We start from the raw sequence: 23,806 nt of genomic DNA, 5'->3' as shown, positions 1-23,806 counted from the left end.
ATGCGCCACAACTACTGAGCCTGTGCTCTAGAGCCCGTGAGCCATAACTACTGAGCCCATGTGCCACAACTACTGAAGCCCACATGCCTAGAGCCCATGCTCCTCAACAAGAGAAGAAGCCACCACAATGAGAAGCCCACTTGCCACAACGAAGAGTAGCCCCCACTCACCACAACTAGAGAAAGCCTGTGTGCAGCAACAGAGACCAAACGCGGCCAAAAAAAAAAAAAAAGTGGTGAATGGTTAAATAAAATCTGGTATGTCCACACACTGGAATACTACTCAGCAAAAAAAGGGGGAAAAACTAGTGGTAAACACAATAACCTGGATGGATATCAAGGGCATTGTGCTTAGTGATAAAAGTTAATTTCAAAAGGCTATTTACTGCATGACTCCATTTAATAACATTCTCGAAATGACAAAATTATAGACATGGAGAACAAAGTGGTTGCCAGAAGCATGACAAGGTGGGGATAGGAATATTAATGGGTAGCACTAGGGAGTTTCTTTGTAGTCATGAACAGTTCTGTATCTTGAATGTGGTGATGGTTACACAACTATACATATGGGATAAAATTGCACAGAACTACACACACACACACACACACACACACACAAATGGCATATTATAAAGATACAGTATTCCAAGCATGTTGGTACAGACACATGAATGGAAAAAAAAGATCAATGGAATGGAAAAGAGAGATCAGTTATGGATCCAAAATATAGAAATATATGTTTTCTATAGATATTTCAAATCAGTGACCAAAAAAGATGGATTATTTAATAAAAATTGTCCTAAATAGATCAAAGATATATATAAGTAGAAAAAAAAAAAGCAAAATAACTGAATTGCGAGGAGAAAGTATGACATAATTTTTCTTTTTTTTTTTTTTTAAATTAATTAATTTATTTATTTTTGGCTGTGTTGGGTCTTCATTGTGGTGTGCGGGCTTCTGATTGCAGTAGCTTCTCTTGTTGTGGAGCACCGGCTTTAGGCACGTGGGCTTCAGTAGTTGTGGCACACGGGCTCAGTAGTTGTGGCTCACGGGCTCTAGAGCACAGGCTCAGTAGTTGTGGCTCATGGGCTTAGTTGCTCCGTGGCATGTGGGATCTTCCTGGACCAGGGCTCGAACCTGTGTCCCCTGCATTGGCAGGCGGATTCTTAACCACTGCACCACCAGGGAAGTCTCAATATGAGATAATTTTTCTTAAATAATCAAGGAGAAACTCCAAAAACATGAAGTAAAATCTTTACATAGATGACTACATCAAAATTAAAAATAACACACAGTAAATAATACAATAAACAAAGTCAAAAGATAAATGACAAGCTGGAAAAAATGTTTGCAAGACATATGACAAACAGAAAATTGATTTTCTTGATATATAAAAAGAGCTCTTGCAATAAGAGACAACCAATATAAAAACAGGAAAAGACAAACAGAAGTTAATAACAATAAGCTAAAAAATGTCTGGGGCTTCCCTGGTGGTGCAGTGGTTGAGAATTTGCCTGCCAATGCAGGAGACACGGGTTCGAGCCCTGGTCTGGGAAGATTCCACATGCCAAGGAGCGACTAGGCCCGTGAGCCACAATTGCTGAGCCTGCGCGTCTGGAGCCTGTGCTCCACAATAAGAGAGGCCGCGATAGTGAGAGGCCCGCGCACCGCGATGAAGAGTGGCCCCCACTTGCCACAACTAGAGAAAGCCCTCGCACAGAAACGAAGACCCAACACAGCCATAAATAAATAAATAAATAAAATTTTTTAAAAAATGTCTGCAATATATATATAATATGATGTGCAATCTCATTCATAATTTTAAAGATATAAATTAAAATAAAAGACTTTTTAAAAGTTTGATAATAAATTGTATTGGCCAAGGTTTAAGGAGAGAAAAGTGAACTGACATCTTGAAGGCCAGAAACCCTAAACCTTACAGGTAATTATCATTTCATTCATATGTTTATTCATTCAACAACTCACAATACTTAGCATCTACATGTGCCAGACATTTCTTGTACTAAATATGCAGCAGTGAATAAAATAGATAAAAACCCCTGCCCTCATGAAGCTCACATTCATTTTGGGAAGGAATGGACAGGCAGGCTGGGAGCAAGTTTTGGGGGAAGAGAGGAACAAGATGGGAGAGACAGGGGTAAACTTTACCTATTTTTACATCTCTATATATGACTCTCTTCTCTCTCAACTGTCTGGCAATATCCCACGTATCTACTTCAGGGTTCATATCTAATGAATCCTACTGCCTTCCTGACTACTTCCCACCCACCCCACACTGTAAAAAAATATTTTTAAAAATTATAAAACAGTATATAATATACTGTTATTTTTTACATTCCCTGCAATGTGTACAATTGTGCCATGGACATATCAGATGTTGGGTAAATGAATAAATGAATTTTTGTCAGAGGCAGCATGTGGAATAGGTAAGCAGTAGAGCTGTTATGAGAGAAAGCAGATGGCTTGCAGAGAGGGGGCAGGAGAACAGATGACCAGGTTGCTGCTCCTAGATGCAAAATACACCTCATATTAACTGTGTAATAAATGTGAATCATCAGTACTGTGTCAGCAAATATGACATCATTTTTAGTAGGTCATAGTGTAGATAAAAGAAGTAATTAAATACAGTAAAGGCAGTAAGTAAAATACAGTAAAGGTATATATACATACATATACCACATCTTCTTTATCCATTCATCTGTCAATGGACATTTAGGTTGCTTCCATGTCTTGGCTATTGTAAATAGGCTGCTATGAACATTGAGGTGCATGTATCTTTTCAAATCAGAGTTTTCATCTTTTCCAGATATATGCCCAGGAGTGGGATTGCTGGACCATACGGTAACTCTATTTTCAGTTTTTTAAGGAACATCCATACTGTTCTCCATAGTGGCTTTACCAATTTACATTCCCATCAACAGTGTAGGAGGGTTCCCTTTTCTACACACCCTCTCCAGCATTTATTTATATACTTCTTGATGATGACCATTCTGACCAGTGTGAGGTGATACCTCACTGAAGTTTCAATATGCATTTCTCTAGTAATTAGTGATGCTAACATCTTTTCAGCACATGCATTTTTGTTTGTCTATTTGCAAACAAAAGTATTAATAGGTAAGGCTATAAACACAATGAAAATATATTTAATTAATAGCTAAATTAACCTAGTATTGGGTCAAAGAGTTACTTTTTAGGCTCTTCACCACCCTAACTTTAATTAACTAAAAGTCTTTTGAAGTAGAGCCTATTCAGTCTTTAGCATGTCATAAAACACAACATCCTTGCCTTAGCATGTCATAAAAGCCATTTTTTTGTGTATACTTGTAATTCAACATGCAGTAAAGAGAGACTGCAGAACATTCAGGAGTAAAAACTGAGAACAAATGGAAAAAAAACATAATAAAAAGCCAGGATTGTAATGCTCAAATGACATGGTACTGGGAGCCTTAATGAATGCACTTTTCAAAGGTTACACACCACCAAACTCCCTCTTCACCAACAGGAGGTCAGGGAAATAGAGGAAGTAACACAAAAGGCAGACTTTAGAATAAAGATGTGATATAATTCAAGTCAGTGATTCACTATGGAAGAGTTCCTGAGGGTCAAATGACTCATCATCGGTTTTAAGCAGTAAAATATTCCAATTCTTATTTTGGGGAACAAGTACTTGCTCTACCCCTACTTGGAATCAGTATTGTAACAAATAAAAAGTAGTAAGTAAAAAAATATTTTTTAAATATAAAAAATTTTAAAATAAAACATGAGGGAGGGATTCTGCATCTGTGATGGGTAGAAACCAGAATCAATTCTGAAACTGTCCCCATGGCCGCTGAAGCCCAAGAGGTGGTTGTGCCCATGGCCGAAATGGACAGAATGCACTGCCAAGAATGGCATCCTGTGTGAGGACCAGCCTTTACCAATGTGTACCAAATTAGGCCAGGTCCAACTTGGTCAGGTCCAACTTGGGAACAACAGCCCTCTTCTAAGTTAGTCTCAGCTTGTCCGTCGCCGGTACCTATTCCCAGGGTCGCCGAAGGGGACAATGTTCCCCAACACACCTTGGCTGCTCCATGAGTTGGGGACTTGCTAGTTTCCGCACTTTGGAGAGGAACCTGTCAAGGCCCACTGCTGCTGCTCTGGCACCAAGTCCCTTCCCCTGAGGGCACCTCAGCAAGATAGCATCAAGCTGGTTGTATTCTTCTACTCAAGGTATCTTGATAATAGGGAGTGGAGTTGGGGGAAAGGATTTTTACTTAGCTACTAAATGGATATATTTTCTTTGTGTTCGTTGCCTGGCTGATGGACCGGGTGGATCAGGCACTCATACTCTCGGGTGGATTAAGGCACAAAATCTGTGGCAGGAGACAGCAGGGGACACTGTGGCTACACGAAACTTTTCTGCCCCACTGGCCTCTAGGTTTTCTATGTCTTACTCAAGTACTCTGCATTGTAATATTACTCAGCATCATGCCTGTCTGCCCTATAAAATAACATAAAATGCTCAGCAGAGTCACATCCACGTAGCCCCCAGCTCTTATTATTCCCTGATCTAAATCCATGTTTCTACACCCATCCCAACTCTTCCTCCCACTCAGTCCAACAGTCAAAACAATCTTTCTTCCCTCTGAGCTCTCCAGTTGTCATAGTAACCAAAAGATAGGTGCAAAGAAAGAATAATGTAGCAAGGCTAGATACAAAATTTGAGCTATTCCCAGGTGACTTGCTAAGACCACTTCATTTCTTTTCATCTTGAATGCATGTAATAAATAAACTACAGTCTGTGTGGTTAGTTTTTACTGTTTAACTTGATTAGTTAAAGAAAGGAGGTGGAGGGGACTGGTTCAACCTATTTTAAAGAGGCATGTTGCCAACCTTTAAGGCAACTTGCTTTAATTGCTTCAGGTTTTTAAGGACCTCATGAAAAAACACTTCAAATGGGACTCACCAATGAAATTAATGAAATTCCACTCCAGACAAATAATATTCCATCTCTTGAAGATAAAGAATGCTTTAAGTAAAAGCAGGTAGTTCACAGCACTCCATCCTTGCTTACTTTGCTTTGATTAAGATCAAACATAGAAACAATTTCTCCAAGTATTCCATGACTACATATCATAGGGAGAAAGGACTGCCCTTGGGACAGAACTTATGCCAAATATTTGAAAAAGTATTTCATGAGGTCAATTATTATTTCCTCTAATGTAAAAGTCCATACACTAAAAAATAAGAATTGAGCACCTGCTAATCTCTGCATTAACTTGTCTCTCTCTCTTGAGGTCCCTGTGGAAGATGTATGATGTGTTGATGCCCTCCCCGGGAAATTTTGATGCTACTGTGCATTCAAGAGCTTAGGATAGTGTGGCCTCTCTGTGTCTTGCTGTCTCTTTTGGTGTCTCTGTCTCTGTCTCTCTCTCCTTGCTGTTACTTTTCCTGTCTTTAGCAGATATTGTTGGAGCCACTTCTTCCTTTTCTCATGCTGGCAGACTTCCACTTTTGAGTAGATTCCACCTTCCTGCCCAAGGCTCTTCAGCTCCTGCATACTCCAGGAGGGAATGATGGCTCATCTAAAGCAGTCATGTGGTCTCATTCTCCTTGCCAGGGACTGATTAGGCATGTATCTAATTTGGGCAATTAGATATGCGTAGAAAGCTGCCAAGGACCTCTGGAAACGGTTTCTCAGGCTAATAAAAAGAGATACACAGTCCTTTTCTGCTCTTAGACATTATTGGATCCAGATGTGATGACTGGAAATGAAGCAGTCCCTTACAACTATGAGGACAGGGGTGACACACTGAAGATGGCAGAGTTCTGAGCCATTGAATGAATAAACCCTGCCATGATCCCAATGTAGAACTTCTAGTTATGGGAAACAGTACATTCCCCGAAGGTCATAACCAGTTGAGTTAAGGTTTGTTGTTACTTGCAGCTGAAACATTCTAACAAAATTTCTCACAAGTTTCTCATGGATAGCTAAGAAATGAACACACACTATCAAATTCTATCCAATTTGTAATAACCATTAGTATTAGAAATAATTGGGAGGGAGACACAAGAGGGAGTAGATATGGGGATATAGGTATATGTAGAGCTGATTCACTTTGTTATAAAGCAGAAACTAACACACCATTGTAAAGCAATTATACTCCAGTAAAGATGTTAAAACAAATAATTAACACCAGAATAAAACTGACAATGGCTAAAATTACATACAGTAAAATTTGTGGTTTTCAGAGAATCAAATTTTCAAAGGATTTATCTATTCCCATTTTTAATTGTGGAAAATTTCAAGATAATTCAAAAGAATAGAAACTAGTATAATGAAGTCCCATGTACCTATCACTTAGCTTCAACAACTGTCAACTCAAGGTCAATTCTGTTTCATCTATACTCCCACCTACTCTCCCCACTTCTAGAATATTTTGAAGCAAATCTGGAGACCTCATATTATTTCATCAGGAAATACCTCTAAGATTAGCAAGTTATCTCCAAGATATAAAGACTTATAAATATATAACTAAAATAGCATTATCATACCTAAAATGAATAATAACTCATTATTATCATTAAATACCTGTCAATATTCAAACTTCCCAAGCTGCTTCATAATTTTGATGGTCAATTTGTTCAAATCAAGATCAAACAAGGTGTGCAGATTAAATTTGATTCCCATGTTTCTTAAGTCTGTTTTAATCTAGTTTTCCCTCTCTCTATTTTTCCTTATAATTTATTTGTTTCTCAAAAAATACATTTAAAATATCTACTCCAGAAAAATTAGATTTTGTGGAAATAATGGCCACAAAAGAAAATTCAAAAAGGCAGAGGTTATGGAAACATTTGATATGGATGAAAACTGATCAATGAATCAAATCTTTGTTGTAAAATAACAATTTTAGGAAAAATAAAAATAAGAGAGGAAAACTGGGAAGAAATAGTATAAAATATAAAATTTATCATGGCATTAAACCAGTGTGGTAGAATTTACCCCATAACATAGTTTCTTAATGAAAATTCATCAATACTGACCTAATTCTGATGAGATTCTTTACTCTCAAAATGTCCTCATGGTTGAAATAGTGGTGTTAAAATAGTATTAAAATAATGGAATCAGAATACTTAATACTTGTCTGTGAGATATGCAAGTGGAAATATTTGATGGGGTTTGGAGGCCAGAAGAGAGACAAAGGCTGGTGTTACTGAGTTGAGAAACATGATAAATTAATTCATGATTGAAGCCACAGGAACACACACAAAAAATCATCCAGGAAAAATGTGAAAATTAAGAAAAGGGCTTCAAAAAGAACCCCAAAGAATATGCATTTAAATAATGGGCTATTAAAAGCCAGCAATGAAGATAGCAAAGAATGCCATATATTGTGGTGTTTTGAATGCTGTGGCAGCCTAGAGAATGCACCTCCAGACTTCCAACTGTAGCGAAGGTAACTGACCGGGGCTCCCATTACTGGACTCTGAAATCAGCTGCTGTGTTTGCCACAGAACCATGCTAGGCATTGATCTAGATGTTGTATAAATGATGCTGATATGCTCATCAACTTTCCAGGAAACATGTTATAGTTTCTAAAGAGGTGAAGATGTACCCAGATCTTGAGCCATACCTTCTTTCCTCTATTTGCCACTTGTGGCAGCACTGCTAAATACCTACTGAATCTCATTTTTCTTTTTCCTTACCATCAGAAATTTGATTTCCTAGGAGTGGCTGTATAACATACTTCTAGCCAGTGAGATGTAAGGGAAAGTCTACTGAAAGGAGCTTATGGGAAAGCAACTGCTTTTCCTATATTAAAAAACGATGGGTGGGCAAACTTCGCTGACATATACCTTTAGCCCTTCACCTTTCACTCTTCTTCTTATCTAGAATTCAGATACAATGATAAGGTGGTTTAGTGATCTTTTAAAAATAGCCTTTTTTTTTTTAAGAGCAATTTTAGGTTCACAGTAAAATTCAGTGGAAGGTATGGAGATTCCCCAAATACCCCTGCCTCCACACATGCATAGCCGGCCTCTCTTACTATCAACATCCCCCACCAGAGTAGTAATTTGTTACAACTGATGAACTTAATCACCCAAAGTCCATAGTTTACATTACCTTTCACTCTTGGTGTTGTACGTTCTATGAGTTTGGACAAACGTATAATGACATGTATCCATGGTTACAGTATCTTATGCAATAGTTTCACTGCACTATAAACTCTTTGTGCTCTCATTCTTCTCTCCCTACTAACTCCTAGCAAACAATAGTCTTTTTACTGTCTCCATAGTTTTGCCTTTTCCAGAATGTCATACAGTTGGAATCATACTGGCTTTTCAGACTGGCTTCTTTTCAGACTGGCTTCTTTTACTTAGTAATATGCAATTAAGTTTCCATGTCTTTTCATGACTTGATAGCTCATTTTTTAGCAGTGAATAATAGAGTTGACCATTGGACAACACAGATTTGAAATGTGAGGGTACATTTATACATGGATTTTTTTCCAGAAAATACACACAGTACTATATGATCCATGGTTAAATCTGGGATGTGGAACCACAGATACAGAGGGCCAACTATGGGGCTCAAGCATCTGTGGATTTTAGTAACTGTGGTGAGTCCTGGAACCAATCCCCTGTGGATATCATGGGACAACTGTACTACATGGTCTGGATGTACCACAGTGTTTGTATCCATTCACCTACTGAAGGACATCTTGGTTGCTTCCAAGGTTTGGCAATTATGAATAAAGCTGCTATAAACATCCATGTGCAGGTGTTTGTGTGGGCATTAGTTTTCACCTCCTTTGGGTAAATACCAAGGAGCACGATTGCTGGATTTGATGGTAAGCATTTTTTTTTTTTTAAGCATATGTTTAGTTTCATAAGAAACTGCCAAACTAGGGGCTTCCCTGGTGGCGCAGTGGTTACGAATCTGCCTGCCAATGCAAGGGACACGGGTTCGAGCCCTGGCCCCGGTAAGATTCCACGTGCCGTGGAGCAACTAAGCCTGTGCGCCACAACTACTGAGCCTGAGCTCTAGAGCCTGCAAGCCACAACTACTGAGCCCACGTGCCACAACTACTACTGAAGCTTGCACGCCTAGAGCCCGTGTTCCACAACAAGAGAAGCCAAGACAATGAGAAGCCCACACACCACAACGAAGAGTAGCCCACGCTCACTGCAACTAGAGAAAGCCCGCACACAGCAACGAAGACCCAACACAGCCAAAAATTAATTAATTAATTAATTAAAAAATAGAAACTGCCAAACTATCTTCCAAAGCAGCTGTACTATTTTGCATTCCTACCAGCAATGAGAGTTCCTGTTGCTCCACATCCTTGTCAGCATTTGGTATTGTCAATGTTCTGAATTTTGGCCACTCTGCTATGCATGTAGTAGTATCTCATTGTATTTTAATTTGCATTTTCATGATGACATATTATGTGGAGCACCTTTTCATATGCTTATGTATCTTCTTTGGTGAGGTATCTTTTAAGGTCTTTGGTCCATTTTTTAAAACGGGTTGTTCATTTTCCTATTGTTGAGTTTTAAGAAAGTGTTGTATATTTTGGATAACAGTCCTTTATCAGTATGTCTTTTGCAAATATTTTCTCCCAGTCTGTGTGTTGTCTTTTTATTCTCTTAACAGTGTCTTTCACAGAGTAGAAATTTTTAATTTTCATGAAGTCCACCTTACCAATTCTTTCCTTCATGGATTGTGCCTTTGGTGTTGTATCTAAAAAGTTATCACCAAACTAAGGTCATTTGCGGTGGTAAGGTGTGGGGGGAGAGGAAGTGTCTGTAGTCCTAAGATTAGGTATCAGTCTTTTAATGTGCCTGTGCCTCTGGAGTTTGAACATGACAAGTACTTCTTAGTCCTCCCCCAACCCTTAGGTGGGACAGGATGGCTAGAGTAGGCTGGAGTTGGGTACTTCCCTTTCCCCAGGTCAGTTAGGCTCTGATAAAAGCCCAGCAGATTAGACTCTGGTTAAATAGTTTCTCCTGAGGGCAGACCTTGTTAAGAAGAAGAGATGCTCTGGCATAATCAAAATGGCTACTTTCCCCCTTGCCCTGCCAGAAGCACAAGGGGTTTTTCTCCAATATTCACTGTGAGAACCTGGTCAAGCGCCTGGAGGTGAAACTGACAAAAGTGTAGGACCCCGCCCCCCCATATAACTGGGTCCCCCTGAAGTTTTTGGCTCTCAAACTTGTCCACAGTAAGCCTCTCTCCAGCAATTCATCAATTACAGTTTAGGTTTTCCAACCATTGCACTGGTTCCTGAGAAGGTTTCTGCTTGTGGGTTTCTGCTCCAGCAAGTTTGTGATTCTTTTTATAGGCCTGTGTCTTCGGGCAGCAGTTTGCACTGTGACTTCACTTCTCTGATGGATCCAAGAAGAGTTGTTTATCTTTTTTCAATTTGTTCAACTTTTTACTTGTTGTTAGGATACAGTGGTGACTTCCAAGCTCCTTACATGCCAGACCAGAAACTGGAAGTCAATAGTCATCATTTGACCATGAAAATGTGAGCCACATGTTACGGATGATAGAGAAGGAGAAAAAAGGAGGCTGGTCACTGATGATGTCTTTGACTTACTGAACTTGGATTTCCTTCCTAGGTGCTTCTTATTTGGAAAATAAAAATACACCTCTCTTTGGTTAAGTCACTGTAGTGTGGTTTTCATCACAGGTAGCTGAATGCAATCATAACTGATACATACTTTTGGCCATTTCACTCCTCACTGATATTCCTAACTAAAGAGTGGGCAGAAAAATTAAATATCATATGTGATATTTAACTCGTTCCAACTTGTGACGCATATAGAATTTTTTATAACAATGAGCTCCACAGAAAATAATATCTTTTAGTCTTCCCTTTACCAAACAATGTGGGTTTTTTTTTCCCCTCTGTTGCTCTGAGTCCAGAATGTGTCATTTTCTTCTAATCCTAGAAATTTCTAGGATATTTCAGGCTGAGGACATCACATCATCATAAAATCATAGCTTCTCTTCCAGAGTCCAGAGCTGACTACAACTAATTCAATTTCCCTTTGTCTACAATATACCATACTGTCTGCATATCACAATATAAGGTAGATCTTGGATTTCATCAGGAAATGAAACAAAGTTAGGTATAGAAAATTGACTACTGGTTACCAGTTCTTTCACTGAATAAACAGAACACCAAAAATATATATTTATAGGAAAACAAGTTACCATACATTTTATAATCATCTACATGCACTTTATAGCATCCACAGCACACTTTCTATAAAATAGAAAACAACATATTATTTCAAAATGAGCTATTGGGTATGCAGAAAATGAAATGAACATAAACAGGGGAAATAAAGGTTTAGAACTGAAATAAATATGATACTTCATAATTTTTGAAGCTTAGAATGACACATTAAGTGGCTCTAGGTAAAGAATACTACGACATCACTAAAAGTGGAAGGTTATTTTTGACCTTTCAAAATGTTAACATTCTTCTTTCAGGAGGAAAAAAAAATTTCTTTCCTGTTGGTCTTCGGATATGCCACGATGTGAAGCTGGCAAATACTTGCTTATAACAGAGGAAGTCATTCATGTCACAGGAGTACAGGGACTTTGACTTGTTCACCACACTCTCTCTCCAATGCCTAGAAGAGTGCATGGCACAATAGAGGTGCACGATATAACATTGCTGAATAAATAAATGAAAATTAGGATATTTCAGAAAGAATTGAGAAAGGTGACTGACAGATGGTAAAGAACTTATTTAAAATAAGGAAGAGAAAATGAATCAATTTGAAGGCTTTTTTTTGTTGTTCTGTTTAGGTTTCCCTTTCCCCTTCTTCCAGTAACAGAACACTGCCCTTACTTTGAGGAACTGTTCCTCCTTCATTATCCATTTTATGTGATTCTTCTGGAGTGATCAATCATATTACCCCATGGCCATAGCGGTGGTGGGCACAGAACACAAGCTGGGCCAATTATTTCCTGAAACTTATATCTACTGAAGCAGAGAGATAAATCCTCTTTCCTTTTGGGGTTGCTAGCTGGGATGACATTTGCCAGAAGCTGTGTGTAGCCATAACTGTCTTCTTCTGAAGCGTTAAGTAGGAGAGCCTGGGGTACGGGTCAGGGGGCAGAGGGTAAAGCTGAAAGATGGAGACAGAGTCTTCGTGTCAGGATCCAGGGGTGCTCGAAACTAGCTCCACTCCTGCCTTTCTCAGGTACATAAGCCGATAAGTTCCATTTTTTTTCATTGTGGTAAAATATAAATAACATAAAATTTACTTCTTTAACCATATTTAGGTATACAGTTCAGTGGCATTATGTACTTTCACACTGTTGTGCAAAAAATATTTTCTACTTAAACTATATTAAGGTTGTTTTTGTCCACTGTAATCAAAAGACATGGTTTTTCCCCTTCTTTTTATTATTCTATTTTAAGAGTTCTCTATATAGTCTCGATATCAGTTCTTTATCAGATACATATTTTGAGAACATTTTCTCCCAGTCTGTAGCTTACCTAATTATTTTCTTAAGGCTGTCTTTTGATAAGCAGATGTTTTCATTTTGATGACAACTAATTTATCAATTTTATCTTTTTCTGATTAATGCTTTCTCTATCCTAAGAAACCTTTTCCTATTCCCAAGTTGCAAAGATATTCTACTTTGTTTTCTTCTAGAAGCTTTATAGCTGTAGCTTTTTGTTTAGGTCTATAATCTATCTAAAATTAATTTGGTGTGAGCTAGGGGTCGAGGTTGACTTTTTTTTTTTTTTCCAGATGGATATTTAGTTGTTTCAACATAATATTTTGAAGAAACTTTTTTTCTCATTTGCTTGTTTTGATGCTTTTGTTGAAAATCAAGTGACTCTGAGTCTGTTTCTGGTCTCTTGAGTCAGTTCCATTGATCTATTTGTCCCTAAGAATGCTGGTACCACACACTCTTTTGGTTGCTATAGCTTTATAGTAAGTCTTGAAAGCAGAAAGTATAAGTTCTCCAAATTATTCCTTCTCCAAAAGAGTTTAAACTAACTCCTCAACTATTAGATATTATTTTTCTATTGTTAGATAATAATTTCCACTTAATAGCATTATTAGATATTATTATTAGGTATATAGCTGCAGACCCTGTAATTCAAAAAGAATACGTCTTCTTTGTTGTGCTTGTTACTTACTTCAGAGATATTTCTTCCATGTCAGTATGATAAAAGAGGCTTGATATTTGTCATTTTGAGCTTTCAACATCCAAATATTCTTCTTACTTTGTTAATTTTGCCTAAAATGTCATATCCCCTTTCCCTAGCTCCTATTTATTCTTCAGTTCTAAGCTATGCTATAAAATGAAACCATTTATACTTGCTTAGAGAATAAAATATTTAGGAATATATTTAAGACTTATAAGGCTTCTACACTGAAAACTATATAACATTGCTGAGAGAAATTAAAGAAACTCTTAAAAATAAAGAGATACACCATTTTCATGGATTGGAAAACTCAATATTGTTAAAATGTCAGTTATCCCCAAATTGATGTAGAGATTTAACACAATTCCAATCACAATCTCAGTAGGCTTTTTTTTTTCTTGGTAGAAATTCACAAGCTTATTCTAAAATTTACATGGAAATGCAAAGGAAAATTCAATGAACATTGAAAAATAAGGACAAAGTTGGAGAATTTAGGCTACCTGATTTCAAGACTTACTATGCATAGCTATTCCTTCCCCTAGGATACCTTCCATGGCCCTTTCAGTCTGGGTTAAGTGCCTCTCTTCTGCACTCCCTCAGTATTCTGAACTACAGTCATCAAAGCACTTACCACAGTGCATTTCAATGATGTGTTATTTGTCTGTGCTCCCTACCTTGGATTTCATAAGGGCATGGACGAGGATCTATCTGGTTTACCACTGAATCTGCACCACCTAGAAGGGTGCCTGCACACTACAGACATGCAAGTATTTGCTGCATTAAGTTGAACTTAAATAATTTTTGTAAAAAAAGTTAATATTTTAAAAGAAAACTCATAAAGGTCATCTTTTGCCTGAGAACTATTTCCACAGGTGGCCAGGACTTGTTTACCTGACCTGGTTTTAAAAGATATTAATATCACCATGACAGAATTAAATAGATTAAGATCATGCAATTCAATTCATAAAAAATTAGATCAACCCTTTGGAAATCAAATGTCCTAAACATTTATAGTATATTGCCCAGTAATTGTACTCCCAAGAAGTTAGATGTATGGAATAATGCAGAAGGCAAAAACAGCTTTATGCACAAAAATGTTCATTGTTATTGTTATTTATTAAAGAAAAATGGAGATAAGCTAAGAGTCATACAAAATGAGATTCATTTAAAAAAATAACATGGTAGATCAACTTGATGTAATATTTTACAGCCAAAAGATGATTATCAAAATAATATAATATTTCTTAAAATGGCAGACTAGGGGTTTTTTAAAAATTAATCTTCCTGCTATAACTAAATAACAAAGCTCAATTAATAGTTTTTCACCTTCTTTTAAATCACGGAAGAAGCGTGACAAGCCAACAAGAAATTACTAGGCCAAAAGTGAAGGGAAAAGGTCATCCCAGAGAGGTAACTGGAAATGTGGTTTTTTCCCTGAAAGCATTTGTCAATCCCTAAAATTTTGTACCTTAAATTAAAAACCCTTTCGGGCAAGAAAGGCAGAAAGTAAAGCCCAGGGTCTGCAAAAGATTGAGAGTCTCATAGAAGAAACTTCTCACAATATGTTGGAACTTTACACCCAGAGTGAGGATAAACTAGGAGAGAAATATCTTATACAGAATTACACCCTATGTAGGGTCAAAAGAGCACCAGAGAATTATAAGCCTTAAAGTAGCTGAACTCCAAGGAACTTAGCAGAAACAAATGCAAATCCTTTCTAGATAAAAGTATTTTCCTTGCAAGTCTAAATTTATTCTCACAAATAATTGGTCAAATATAATGTCCAACACAAACACAAGGCTCACAAAGAAACTAGAGTCTATGAGCAAGAACTAGCAAAAACAATAGACAAGAGAAACAGATCCACAAAGATTTCAGATATTGAACAACTATGCTGATTATAGATAAGGAAAAGACAAGTTTGAAGATCTCTATAGAGAATAGAAACCATAAAAAGTGCTATAATAAAGTTGCAAAAGAATCTAAAAGAATTCTAGAAATAAAAAATACAGTAACTGAAGTTAAAACCCCAAAGGTGTTGGTGAACACATCCAGGTACTAGGATGGTGATGGTGGCACACCCTGGGAGGGAATGGAAGCTCCACGCCACCCCATCTCCCCATACTTTGGCCTATGTATCTCTTCCATTTGGCTGTTCCTGAGCTGGAGGAGGAGAAGGCCATGTGAAGACAGGTGCAGAGGTTGGAGTAATGCAGCCATAAGCTAAGGAACACTTAGAGCCACCAGAAGCTGAAAGTGGCAAGGAAGCATTCTCCCCTAGAGCCTTCAGAGAGAGCATCGCCTTACTGACACTTCAATTTGGACTTCTGGCTTTCAAACTCTAAGATAATAAATTTCTGTTGTTTCAAGCCAAACACACACACACACACACACACACACACGCACATCCCAAAGGTCAAATCCCTGCTCTGAAAAGGTGGCTCTTGGCCTTGGCTACACATTGGAAACATCTGGGAGAGCTTAAAACAAAAAACAAGCAAGCAAAAAACCACTAATTACCATGCTCCAACCCAGATCAGTTGAATTAGAATCTTAGGAGTAAGACCCAGGAGTCGGTTCCTTAAAATGCTATGCATCCAGGGTTGGGATCCATTACTCTGGATCAGGAATGGGCAAATGGTGGCTCAGAGGCCAAATCTGGTCTGCCACCTGTTTTTGTAAATAAAGTTTTATTGGAATACATGCACATACACAAAACCCAAGACCCACCCAATTTAGAAGACTGCATTCTGATGAAAAGAAAATTAGGAAATTAGAAAAAGAAAAATAATAAAGATTAGAGTGGAAATTAATGAAATAATGAATAGAAAAGCAATAGAGAAAATCAACGAAACTAAAAGTTAGTTCTTTGAAAACAGCAACAAAATTGACAAACCTTTAGTTAGACTGACCGGGGCGGGGCGGCAGGGGGGTGGGGGGGTGGGGAAACAGACTCTAAGTACTAGAATCAGAAATGAAAGAAGGGACATTATCACTGACCTTACAGAAAATAAAAAACAGGATTATAAAAGAGTACTATAAACACTTTTATGCCTACAAATTAGATAACCTTGGTAAAATGGACAAATTCCTACAATGACACAAACTACTGAAATAGACTCAAGAAGAAATAGATAAATGAATAGACCTATAACAAGTGGAGAGATTGAGTCAATAATTAGAAAACTACCCACAAACTCCAGACCCAGATGGCTTCACCACTGAATTCTACTAAAAGTTTAAAGAATTAATGCCAATTCTTCACAAACTCTTCCAAAAATTAGAAGAGGACAGAACACTTCTCACCTCATTTTACTATGCCAGTATTACTCTGATACCAAAACCAGAAAAACACATCACAAGAAAACTATAGACCAATATCTGTTATGAATATGGTCAAATGAATCCTCAACAAATACTAGCAAACCAAATGCAGCAACATATAAAAACAATGATATACCATGACCAAGCAGGATGCAAGTTTGGTCCAACTTCCCAAAATCAATTAATGTAATACTTCATATCAATATAATAAAAAACCAAAACTTACATGAACATCTCAATAGATACAGAAGAGTGTTTGACAAAATCCAACACTCTTTCATGATAAAAACACTCAACAAACTAGAAACAGAAGGGAACTTCGCCAATATGATAAAAAATATCCATACAATAAAACTCCAGAGTTAACATTATACTTACCGATGAAAGGCTGAATGTTTTCCCCCTAAGGTCAGGAACGAGAAAAGGATGTCTGCTCTTGCCACTTCTATTCAGCCTTGTACTGGAGGTTCTAGCCAGGGCAAATAGGCAAGAAAAAGAAATAAAAGTCATTCAGATTGGAAAGGAAGAAGCAAAATTATCTATTCACAGATGACATGCTAGTGTATATGGAAAATCCTAGGAAATTCACTAAAAAATGATTAGAACTAATAAAAAGTTCAGCAAGTTTTCAAGATACAATAAATATACAAAAACCAATTGTATTTCTATACACTTGCATGAACTACTGAAAAATGAAATTAAGAAAACAATTCCATTTACAATTGCATCCAAAAGAATAAAGTATTTAGGAATAAATTTAATGAAAGAAGTGCAAAAATTATACTCTGAAAGCCACAAAACACTGTTGAAAGATATTAGAGAAGATCTATAATTGGAAAAATACCACATGCTCATGGCTCAGAAGACTTAACCTTGTTAAGACAAGGATACTCCCCAGTCTGATCTACAGATTCAATGCAATCCCAATCCCAATTCCAGCTGGCTTCTTTGTAGAAATTGACAAAATCCTTGTAAAATTTATATGGAATTGTAAGGGACCTAGAATAGTCAAAATAGTCTTGAGAAAGAAGAACAAAGTGGGGGTCATACTTCCTGATTTCAAATCTTTTTTTTTACAATGTTGTGTTAGTTTCAGGTGTACAGCAAATTGATTCAGCTATACATATACATGTATCTATTCTTTTTCAGATTCTTTTCCCATGTAAGTTATTACAGAATATTGAGTAGAGTTCCCTGTGCTATACAGTAGGTCCTTGTTGATTATCTATTTTATATATAGTAGTGTGTATGTGTTAATCCCAACCTCCTAATTTATCCCTCCTGATTTCAAATCTTACTACAAAGTAACAGTAATCTAGGGACTTCCCTGGTGGTCCAGTGATTAAAACTCCAAGCTTCCAATGCAGGGGGTGCGGGTTCGATCCCTGGTCGGGGAACTAAGATCCCACATGCCGCATTGTGTGGCCAAAAAAAAAAGTAATAGTAATCTAGACAATGTGGTACTAGCACAAGGATAGACATACAGATCAATGGACTAGAACTGAGAGTCCAGAAATAAATCCATATGTCTATAGTCAACTAATTTTCAACAAGAATGCCAAAACCATCCAATAAGGAAAGAATAGAACAAATGGTCCTGGGACAATTGAATAGCCATATGCAGAAGAATGAGGTTAGATCCCTTCCTAACACCATATATAAAAATTAACTCGAAAGGTATCAAAGACCTAAATGTAAGAGCTAGAACTATAAAAACTCTTAGAAGAAAATAAAGGGAGGGCTTCCCTGGTGGAGCAGTGGTTAAGAATCCGCCTGCCAATGCAGGGGACACGGGTTCAAGCCCTGGTCCGGGAAGATCCCACATGCCGCAGAGCAACTAAGCCCGTGTGCCACAACTACTGAGACTGTGGTCTAGAGCCCATGAGCCACAACCACTGAGCCCGCGTGCCACAACTACTGAAGCTCATGTGCCTAGAGCCCGTGCTCCACAACGAGAGAAGCCATCGCAATGAGAAGCCCGCGCACTGCAACGAAGAGTAGCCCCCTCTCGCCGCAACTAGAGAAAGCCCGCGCGCAGCAACGGAGACCCAATACAGCCAAAAAAATAAATAAATAAAATATATAAATTTAAAAAAAAAGAAAATAAATGGAAAATCTCTATAACCTAAGATTTGGCAAAGGATGCTTAGATATGACACCAAAATTATGAGCAACAACAACAAAAATAAACCAGACTTCCTCAAAACAAAATACGTTTGTTCTTCAAAAGACACTGAAAAGAATATGGGGAATTCCCTGGCAGTTCAGTGGTTAGGATTCCGCACTCTCACTGCCTAAGGCCCAGGTTCAATCCCTGGTCAGGGAACTAAGATCCCACAGCCCACATGGCCAAAAAAAACCAAAAAACAAAAAAACAGAGAAATAGAGATACTTAAAAAAAAAAAAAAAGAATATGAAAAGACAATCCACAGAATGAAGGGGTATATTTGTAAATCATATATCTGAATTGTTTCAGGGCTTATGTCCAGAAATATAAATAAATCTTACAACTCAACAATTTAAAAACATTTTTTTAAATGGGCAAAGGATCTGAATAGACATTTCTCCCAAGAAGATATACAAATGACCAATAAGTACATGAAAAGATTCTCAACATTATTAGTCTTTAGGGAAATGCAAATCAAAACCACAATGAGATACCACTTCACACTCACTAAAATGGCTAGAATCAAACAGTGAGATAAAAACAAGTGTTGGAAAATCTGTGGAGAAATTGGAACCTGGATACACTGCTGGTGTGAATGTAAATGGTGCAGCTGCTGTGGAAAATAGTCTGGCTGTTTCTCAAATGATTAAACATAGAAGTTACCACATGATCCAGGAAATCCACTCTTAGGTATATACCTAAGGGAAACGAAAACATATTCTACACAAAACTGTACGTGAATGTTTATAGCAGCATTATTCATAATAGCCAAAGGCAGAAACAACCCAAATGTCCACCAATGGACTAAACAGATCAACAAAATGTTGTAAACCTACATATTGGAATATTATTCAACTACAGAAAGGAATGAAAGACTGATACATCTACAACATGAATGAACTTTGAAAACACTATGCTAAGTGAAAGAAGTTAGTCACAAAAGACCCCATATTATTTGATTCTATTTATATGAAATGTTCAGAACAGGGAAATCTATAGAGATAGAAAGTAGATTAGTGATTGCTTAGGCCTGGCAGTGGGAGATAGGGCGACAGGGGTCTGATAGCTAAAGGGCATAAGATTTCTTTTTGAGGTGATGAAAATGTTCTAAAATTGACTGTGGTGATGCTTGTACATACCTGTGAACATAACAAAAAAACAGTAAATTGTATACATTAAACGGGTGAATTGTTTGGTATGTGAATTATATCTCAATAAAGCTGTTTTTACCTTGCTTCACCCTAATCCCAGGTGTGCTCTGCATCTTTTCCCCCTTACACAAAGAAAACCACTTTTTATTTGTTGCTGTTGTATCCCTTGTCTCAGCAGAGGGTTTTTGTTGTTGTTCTTTTTTAATTCATTAATTTATTTATTTGGCCACACCGGGTCTTAGTTGCTGCACGAGGGATCTTCATTGCCGCGTGCAGGATCTTTAGTTGTGGCATGCGGGCTCTAGTTCCCTGACCAGGGATCGAATCCAGGCCCCCTGCACTGGGAACATGGAGTCTCAACCACGGGACCAGGGAAGTCCCTCAGCATATATTTTAAGTAAGGGAGCTAAAAGTAGAAAGTTGCTTGCAAGATACTCATTTCCTTTCCTGACCTTTTTTTTTTTTAATACAGCATTCACTAGAGTTTATGACAAGCATCTTTGGGAACAACAAGAAGAGAAAATACGTCTCTTTTCAGAGTGATCACAAGCAAAATGATAGAATGACAGATTTCCTCAAATTTTAAAGTTTTAAAATAGGAGGGTGATGAGACCTGAGCTCTGCTTGGTGCAACATTTCAAGGAACTGGCAGGATTTTAGAGGAGATGGCTATGTGCCTAGACAGAGGCTTTGGGGTTCATAGCCTCAGCCAAGTTTCCTGGCCATACCTGAATGGTATGCAAGGAGAAAGCTGTCAGACTTCCAGAGACTACTATGACCCTGGACAATACAGATGTTAGCAGAAACCTTGATGAACTAGAGCTATCTGCTCTCTTTCCCCAGTATCGTTTAAAGCCTGGGTTGGAGATGAGAATCCCTGATATTGATGAAAATTTAATTTCTTGCTACCTTGACAGAATGAGAACTTTGAGTATCTTAATTCAATTTTTAAAAACAATAAATAAAAGGTATATATTAGGATCAAGAGAGCTATTCTCTTTCATAACCACAGTTAGGGTTGCCAGATTTAGCAAATGAAAATGCAGGACACCCTGGTCAAATTCCAACAGAAATTAAAGCTTCTGAGCTTCCCTGACTAGGAAAACTATTATACTCCCTCTTCTGGACACACTTAGATACCATTCTTGGATTTGATGAGTTCTGGGTCCTCTTGGTTACCCTTCAATTCCTAAGCAACAAGCCGGAGATGCTGGGCAATTTCTGGTAACCAGTTTATGTCTGTCATGATCTTGCTGATAAAATTGAGGGCTGGTTGACTCTGGTATTGAATTAAAACTTGTATTTCTCCCATCTTTTATACTTGCCCTATATAGTTCTATCTCTTGAAAGTTCTGTTGACTTAGTAGTGCTTCTCAGAATTGAAATAGAATTGTCTTATAAAAACCACTGCTTAATCAAATTTAATATGTATATAAATCATCACTGGATCTTGTTAAAATTCAGATTCTGATTCAGTAGATTGGGATGGGGCCTGAAATTTTATATTTCTTAATAAGCTCCCAGGGGATTAATAGACTGGTCCTCCTATCACACTTTGAGTAGCCACCTATGTCACAATCAATAGATATCTGTTAAATATGTACGTACCTAGGCCCTATCCCCTATCCCACTGTACTGATTCAGAATCTCTGGGCAGTGTCTAGGAATATATATTTTAAACAAACTCCTAGGGAGACCAATGGTCTATGGGTTTAAAATGCCCTCTACCTTTTTCTCTAGTTATTAATTTTTTGTCCTTCAAAGCTCATTGCTGGTCCCTTCTGCCACTTGTTGCTCTTATCAACTACCTCACACTCTAAATTCTTAACAGTTGTCTGCAACAAGCACTTGCTGTTTATCATAGGCTATCTTTTCTTGCATACATCCTGTCTGCCCAGACAGATTTTATTTCTTGAAATGAACAATTGCATACTTTCTTGTAGCCTCAGCCCCTGGCATAACGCTGAGAATAGAGTGCATGTTTAATTAACGTTCATTGCAGACAATAATGGTGATGATAGTGAATGATGAATTTCTCTCCAGGACTCATGGTTAATTCCCAGGCCTTGTGTGATTAAAACAACCCGCTGACTCCATGAAGGAAACACCCAACTGATTAGCAAAAATTCTAATTCCCAAGCACAGCACGTTATTTTTCAGGGATTGGTGCTACAATCCTTTTGTACCGTGGTAGTTGGGATTTTATTATGGTAAGTGGCATTTTTAAAGGAAAGAAAGTAACACTTTGAATTTATTATGTCTTTTATCCGTGAACCTCAAAGCATTTTAAAGCCATTCATTAAGTTACTGTAGCCAAGGTGTAAATATTATTACACTCTCCTTGCAAAAAAGCTGACCAGAGAAAGAGTTACAAGATACTCGATCAAAATCATGGAGCCATTGTAAGAAGGCTACACCAAGAAACTCAGGAGCAGCTGCGTCTGACAGGTAAGCACTTCTCAGCATCTCCCACACCTAAAGTCGTGTGACTTGAAAGGTGAACATTCTGTAGAAGAGAGGAGGCCAAAATAAGGAGAAATTTAAGACTATTTCAATAATCTTTCTTCTTCCTCTGTATTCCTACTGCCATTGATTTTTGCACTCTCTTATTCATTCTTACTTATGTTATGGTTAAATGCTGACACATCTTCCCTCTTTCACAACATGATTTTTGTTTTTCCCCAGTCATCTTGTTCTTCCTGCCTCCTAGTCCACTGTAGCAGCAGAGCAAAAAGAACTGCCATCTGAGATCTGAAATGAGGTCGGAACCCTTGTTCCATCACGAATTCTGCCTCTTTGAAAAAGTCGGTTCACTCAGAGGCAGTTTCCTCTTTGTGTGTAAAATGGGGATGGATCACGTCCATTTACTCGGTCACACGATGGTTGAAACGACAGAACGCGATTCGTAAGCTGTAAAGCACTGAACGGGTATCAGCTGTCCCCTTACTGTACCAGTCCTTGTTTAATTTAATTGAAGCCCAGGGCCACAAACCGCAGCGAACCTAACACGGACAGGGCGTGTCTGTAGGGAACAGCCTAGAGGTAGATCTTTTTTCCTTTGCGGAAAACGCAGGGCGCCGAGCTGCTGGGAGTTGTAGTCTTTGCGGCGGTCTCCACACACCTCGAGGAAAGAAAAGAACTACAACTCCCGTGACGCCGTGCGGGGACAGCCTCGCGCACCCTCCCGCCGGCGGGCGCCCCAAGACCAAACGGGAGGGGGCCTACGCGCACGACGGGGATTCACAAAGTGAGCCCTGAGGCGGAGCGCGTTGTGTTGGCGGTAGCGGCTGATCCAGAAAATGAGACGCGTGGGAGTGTATGGGGGTTGTAACAAGGATAAAACACGTGGGAAAAGGCAAATTAAAAAATAAAAAGGGCTGTGCCCCAATTCCTCACCACCCCGCGGGTCCTAACTTGCACAGCTTGGGAGGCGTCGGAAGCGCGCTTCCCGGCTCGCGCCTCGGGTCTCGGAGGCTTAAGTCAGCGGGGGTGGGAAGGGGCGGGGCCAGCGGCGCGGGGGGGCGGGGCCTAGAGTGGCGAGTGCGGCGGCCGCGGCGGGGCCACGACCTAGACATCTAGGACTGTTGTTGTTCTCTCGCGGTGGGACTGCCTCAGTCTGGTCGCCCAGAGAGACCAGGAGCTGGTCTAGTTCGGAGCGGGGCGACCGCGTCCCCCCTCTCTCCTGCTTCCCCAAAGCTGCGGCAGGAGCTGGCACAAACATCCTGCGGTTGGTCTCCGATGCCCTTCAGTGAGGAGGGGGCGTTGGGATCCTGGTGAGCGCACGTCAAGCCCCTCCAGCTACGTGTCTTCGCCGGCCCCCCAGGCCCGCACACCCAAGTCTGGCTGCCATGGCTGAAAACGCAGAGGGGGACCTGAACTCCAACCTACTCCACGCCCCCTATCACACCGGGGACCCTCAGCTAGACACGGCCATCGGGCAGTGGCTCCGTTGGGATAAGGTGGGTACCTGGTCAGCCC

General features: G+C 38.8%; 1 protein-coding gene and 1 long non-coding RNA gene across 5 annotated transcripts in view; one reads left to right on the top strand and one right to left on the bottom strand.

The window, feature by feature from the left end:
• The window catches only part of LOC309606324, a 104,771-nt gene extending 81,463 nt beyond the window's left edge, over window positions 1-23,308 (bottom strand). For all 3 annotated transcript variants that reach the window (XR_014231759.1, XR_014231760.1, XR_014231761.1), the window contains exons 1-2: window positions 23,225-23,308; window positions 16,889-16,979 (exon numbers count right to left, since the gene is read on the bottom strand). This is a non-coding gene — a long non-coding RNA (uncharacterized lncRNA). The remainder of the gene's footprint in view (window positions 1-16,888; window positions 16,980-23,224) is intronic.
• Window positions 23,309-23,360: 52 nt separating this feature from the next.
• PGM2L1 (phosphoglucomutase 2 like 1) overlaps window positions 23,361-23,806 on the top strand; it is a 90,900-nt gene continuing 90,454 nt past the window's right edge. For both annotated transcript variants that reach the window (XR_014231751.1, XM_082343167.1), the window contains exon 1: window positions 23,361-23,787. Coding sequence is in view for 1 of the 2 variants with exons in the window: in XM_082343167.1 (XP_082199293.1) it covers window positions 23,677-23,787 (111 nt within the window). In the remaining variant the exon portion in view is untranslated. The remainder of the gene's footprint in view (window positions 23,788-23,806) is intronic.

Source organism: Balaenoptera borealis (assembly GCF_965194805.1).
Source record: "Balaenoptera borealis genome assembly, chromosome: 11".
Lineage (NCBI taxonomy): Eukaryota > Metazoa > Chordata > Mammalia > Artiodactyla > Balaenopteridae > Balaenoptera > Balaenoptera borealis.
This window is presented reverse-complemented; position numbering and strand designations above follow the sequence as displayed.